General features: G+C 56.0%; 1 protein-coding gene across 1 annotated transcript in view; it reads left to right on the top strand.

Annotated features, from left to right (window-relative positions):
• The first annotated feature begins 434 nt into the window (after positions 1–434).
• ap5z1 (adaptor related protein complex 5 subunit zeta 1) overlaps positions 435–5,226 on the top strand; it is a 13,806-nt gene continuing 9,014 nt past the window's right edge. Inside the window, exons 1-6 of the mRNA XM_030349847.1 lie at positions 435–719; positions 947–1,114; positions 2,339–2,522; positions 2,809–2,977; positions 4,363–4,475; positions 5,038–5,209. Of these exons, the coding sequence (XP_030205707.1) occupies positions 679–719; positions 947–1,114; positions 2,339–2,522; positions 2,809–2,977; positions 4,363–4,475; positions 5,038–5,209 (847 nt within the window). The 5' untranslated portion in view covers positions 435–678. The remainder of the gene's footprint in view (positions 720–946; positions 1,115–2,338; positions 2,523–2,808; positions 2,978–4,362; positions 4,476–5,037; positions 5,210–5,226) is intronic.

The raw sequence follows: 5,226 nt of genomic DNA, 5'->3' as shown, positions 1-5,226 counted from the left end.
TGTGTGTGAGAGAGAGAGAGAGAGAGAGAGAGAGAGAGAGAGAGAGAGAGAGAGAGAGAGAGAGAGAGAGAGAGAGAGAGAGAGAGAGAGGAAAAGTACGAGCGAGAGTGCTGTGCGCGTGTTTTCGCGCGCAAGTCTGTGCGCGTGCGTGTGTTTGCCTGTGTGTGTGTGTGTGTGTGTGTGTGTGTGTGTGTGTGTGTGTGTGTGTGTGTGTGTGTGTGTGTGTGTGTTTGCGTGCGTGCGCGCGAGTGTGTGTGTGCGGGGGGCGGGTGCGTAGGTGAAGGTGTGCAGTTCCCCAATAGGAGCGTAAAAACAGCGCTCTTTTTTCATTTTAATAAAAATATACAAAATAAACGGATGATTTATTGACGAGTTCATATGTTTGTCATGTCTCGTGACGTGAGCGTCATGAGCCTATTAGCATGTCGGCTCACCGCTCAGTCACGTGAGGAAAGCGGAACTATGTTAGCAGCGGACGTATTTTCCGTCCGGGTGTCTTTAGCAATCGCACTGTTTACCTTCTGCTCAAAACAGTCAGATATAAGGAGACTCTAGTACCCCCTACCTCCGGAGACTCCAGGACCTCCAACCTCCGAAAACTCCAGGACCCCCAACCTCCGGAGTACCCCCAACCTCCGGAGACTCCAGGACCTCTGGAGCGCCGCCCTCTCCGCAGACATGTACTCCCACGGGTCGGAGAGCCTCCTGAAGCAAGCCAGGTGAGATCACTCTGGGGGGGGGGGAGAGAGGAGAGAGAGGAGAGAGAGGAGAGAGAGGAGAGAGAGAGGAGAGAGAGAGAGAGAGAGAGAGAGGAGAGAGAGAGAGAGAGAGAGAGAGAGAGAGAGAGAGAGAGAGAGAGAGAGTGTGTCAGTTCTCAGGTGTCTGTTGGGTTCCCTCTGGGTTCAGCCATCTGTTCCTCATGGATTCTTCATTGTTCTCTCGTCAGGGACATCCAAGACGCTGAGATGGCGAAGTTCTGCTCCAGGATGGTTAAGCAGACCCAGGCCAGAGACCAGGGCCCCCAGGGCCTCCAGGGCAGGGACCAGGGCCTCGAGGCTGTGGACTCGCTGCAGAGGCTGCACCTCATCCTGGCGGCCAGCGGGCGGGCGCAGAGGTCAGAGCCCCTCCTGTTGCATCATGGGAGCTGTCGGCCCCTGCCTACACAGAGCGTGAGACAGGGTTCCTGACCGCGATCACGAGAGGCACTAACATCTCTAAGCCTAACCCTAATCCATCGTCATTCTGCCCTCGATATAATTTATATTGACAGATAATTTGGTCATTATTCACCAGATGTTCTCATTGTGTCCGCCGTACAGAAATTAGCCATTTCTTAAAAATTAATGAGACATTTCTGTCTGTCTGACCAACATGTCTGTCTGTAGAATATATGATTGGTCAGCCTCTCTTCCTGTCTCTCTCTCTCAGCGTCTCCTCTACAGACATGTCCTCCAGTCTCCTCGACTGACATGTCCTGCAGTCTCCTCTACTGACATGTCCTCCAGTCTCCTCTGACATGTCCTCCAGTCTCCTCCACTGACATGTCCTGCAGTCTCCTCTAATGACATGTCCTCCAGTCTCCTCCAGTCTCCTCTGACATGTCCTCCAGTCTCCTCTGACATGTCCTCCAGTCTCCTCTACAGACATGTCCTCCAGTCTCCTCCAGTCTCCTCTACAGACATGTCCTCCAGTCTCCTCTACAGACATGTCCTCCAGTCTCCTCCAGTCTCCTCTGACATGTCCTCCAGTCTCCTCTACAGACATGTCCTCCAGTCTCCTCTACAGACATGTCCTCCAGTCTCCTCCAGTCTCCTCTGACATGTCCTCCAGTCTCCTCTACAGACATGTCCTCCAGTCTCCTCCAGTCTCCTCTGACATGTCCTCCAGTCTCCTCTACTGACATGTCCTCCAGTCTCCTCTACTGACATGTCCTCCAGTCTCCTCTACAGACATGTCCTCCAGTCTCCTCTACAGACATGTCCTCCAGTCTCCTCCAGTCTCCTCTGACATGTCCTCCAGTCTCCTCTACAGACATGTCCTCCAGTCTCCTCCAGTCTCCTCTACTGACATGTCCTCCAGTCTCCTCCAGTCTCCTCTACAGACATGTCCTCCAGTCTCCTCTACAGACATGTCCTCCAGTCTCCTGTACAGACATGTCCTCCAGTCTCCTCCAGTCTCCTCTACAGACATGTCCTCCAGTCTCCTCTACAGACATGTCCTCCAGTCTCCTCTACTGACATGTCCTCCAGTCTCCTCCAGTCTCCTCTACTGACATGTCCTCCAGTCTCCTCAGACAGGGCTGCATTGTGCACCTGCTGACCTGCTACGTTTTCTCCAGTCTCCCCTCAGAGCTCCACCAGAGGTTGCTGGCTCTCCTCCTGTCTTCTTCTGGGGAGCAGCTCCAGGTGCTGTGTGCCGCGGTGCTCAGGGAGACAGCGCCCCCCTCTGACCACAAGCTGAACTACAGCCAGTGCAGCGGCGGCCGGCTGAACAGCCACGCGCTGGGGCTGCTGGTCACCCAGGTACCCGCTCCCCCCCAGCCTGCAGCACGTGAAGGGTTAACCCTAACCCATGGTGCGCCTAACCCTAACCCTTAACAGGGTTAGGGTTAGGGTTAGGGTTAACCATGACCCTTAACAGGGTCAGGGTTAGGGTCAGGGTTAACCCTAACCCTGACCCTGTTAAGGGTTCATGGTCTCTGTGGGAGATCCACTCGGGTTCCTCTGAGTCTGAACCTTCTCAGCGCCCTCTAGTAGAGCCCTCAGTGCTCCTCCTTCACCCTGCGTCTCCTCCCTCCTCTCCCTCCAGGTGTCCAAGGAGGACCTGCCGTCGCTGTGTGGCCTCCTGCTCCAGAGCCTGGAGGCCCCCGAGGGCCCCGCCCACTCCCGGGCCCCCGAGGGTCCCCCCCACTCCCTCACACACACCCTGCCGGCCCTCGCCGCCATCATCAGCCACAGCCCGGACTGCTTGACCGAAGGTGACACACGCAGACTGATTCATTTCTACAGTGCACTGTCAAAACAGCCTGGAAATGAGTTTATAGTTTGACGGTTCTTCTTCTGTGGTATTTTTTTTCTGCTTGATAATTTCCCTTAGTCGCCTGTATGAGCGATCTAGCGGTATTCACGTTATCGTTCTTGATACCAACTGATTACAGAATGAACAACATAAAAACACTGGTCGGATACAGCCCAAAACATTGTAGTTGTACTGAAAAACAAACCAAATATGTGTTAATGTATTTACATTTGTAGAGCACGTCGGTCTCAAATGTTACAATGTCCTCCATTTTCCGATTTGAAATTCCCGCCCCTCCGCTACGTAGACAAGATGGCGGCCGTTGAGGTTGGAAAGTGTCCATCGGTCCACACTCAACACAACACAACACGCTTCAGTCCTGGGGGCAGTAGTAGTGTGACCCCGCTTCAGTCCCGGGAGCAGTAGTAGTGTGACCCCGCTTCAGTCCCGGGGGCAGTAGTAGTGTGACCCCGCTTCAGTCCTCTGGGCAGTAGTAGTGTGACCCCGCTTCAGTCCCGGGGACTAGTAGTAGTGTGACCCCGCTTCAGTCCCGGGGGCAGTAGTAGTGTGACCCCGCTTCAGTCCTCTGGGCAGTAGTAGTGTGACCCCGCTTCAGTCCCGGGGGCAGTAGTAGTGTGACCCCGCTTCAGTCCCGGGGGCAGTAGTAGTGTGACCCCGCTTCAGTCCCGGGGGCAGTAGTAGTGTGACCCCGCTTCAGTCCCGGGGGCAGTAGTAGTGTGACCCCGCTTCAGTCCCCCGGGGGCAGTAGTAGTGTGAACCCGCTTCAGTCCTCTGGGCAGTAGTAGTGTGACCCCGCTTCAGTCCCGGGGGCAGTAGTAGTGTGACCCCGCATCAGTCCTCTGGGCAGTAGTAGTGTGACCCCGCTTCAGTCCTCTGGGCAGTAGTAGTGTGACCCCGCTTCAGTCCCGGGGGCAGTAGTAGTGTGACCCCGCTTCAGTCCCGGGGGCAGTAGTAGTGTGACCACGCATCAGTCCTCTGGGCAGTAGTAGTGTGACCCCGCTTCAGTCCTCTGGGCAGTAGTAGTGTGACCCCGCTTCAGTCCCGGGGGCAGTAGTAGTGTGACCCCGCTTCAGTCCCGGGGGCAGTAGTAGTGTGACCCCGCTTCAGTCCCGGGGGCAGTAGTAGTGTGACACCGCTTCAGTCCTCTGGGCAGTAGTAGTGTGACCCCGCTTCAGTCCTCTGGGCAGTAGTAGCGTTGTTCCACCAGGTGTGTCCAACTCAGCTTTGAGGGCAGTGCACTGGGCAGACTGGGAGAGACACCCAGGGCAGATGTTCCCTCACACATCCACGCTGCTCTGTCAATCACCTCTCCCTCACTGGCAGATCATGTGACCCTCCTGAATAAGAAGCTCATTGATTGGCTGCGTTACGCCAGCACCCAGCAGGGGGGCGGGGCTTCCTCTGTGGGATTCTTCAACGGACCCAGGATACGTCAGGTGTGTGTGTGTGTGTGTGTCCACCTGATGTGTGTGTGTGTGTGTGTGTGTGTGTGGCCCTCTGATGTGTGTGTGTGTGTGTGTGTGTGTGTCCACCTGATGTGTGTGTGTGTGTGTGTGTGTGGCCCTCTGATGTGTGTGTGTGTGTGTGTGTCCACCTGATGTGTGTGTGTGTGTGTGTGTGTCCACCTGATGTGTGTGTGTGTGTGTGTGTGTGTGTGTGGCCCTCTGATGTGTGTGTGTGTGTGGCCCTCTGATGTGTGTGTGTGTGTGTGTGTGTGTCCACCTGATGTGTGTGTGTGTGTGTGTGTGTGTGTGTGTGTGTGTGTGTGTGTCCACCTGATGTGTGTGTGTGTGTGTGCGTGTGTGTGTGTGTGTGTGTCCACCTGATGTGTGTGTGTGTGTGGCCCTCTGATGCGTGTGTGTGTGTGTGTGTGTGTGTGTGTGTGTCCCAGCCGGGCCCGGTGACGGAGCTGGACGGGGTTAGATGTGTGTGTGTGTGTGTGGCCCTCTGATGTGTGTGTGTGTGTGGCCCTCTGATGTGTGTGTGTGTGTGTCCCAGCCGGGCCCGGTGACGGAGCTGGACGGGGGGCCGTCGGGGGACTTCTTCACGGTGCTCTGCGTGGCTCAGGGCTTCACCGAGGACCAGTGGATGAACGCCCACGCCTTCTCCCTGCTGCGGCCCTGGCTGCTGGCCTCCAGCGCCGCCCCCGGAGACAGCTCTGCTGAAGCTGGTACAGATAGTCTCTCT

The sequence above is a fragment of the Gadus morhua genome, unplaced genomic scaffold (assembly GCF_902167405.1).
Source record: "Gadus morhua unplaced genomic scaffold, gadMor3.0, whole genome shotgun sequence".
Classification (NCBI taxonomy): Eukaryota; Metazoa; Chordata; class Actinopteri; order Gadiformes; family Gadidae; genus Gadus; species Gadus morhua.
This window is presented reverse-complemented; position numbering and strand designations above follow the sequence as displayed.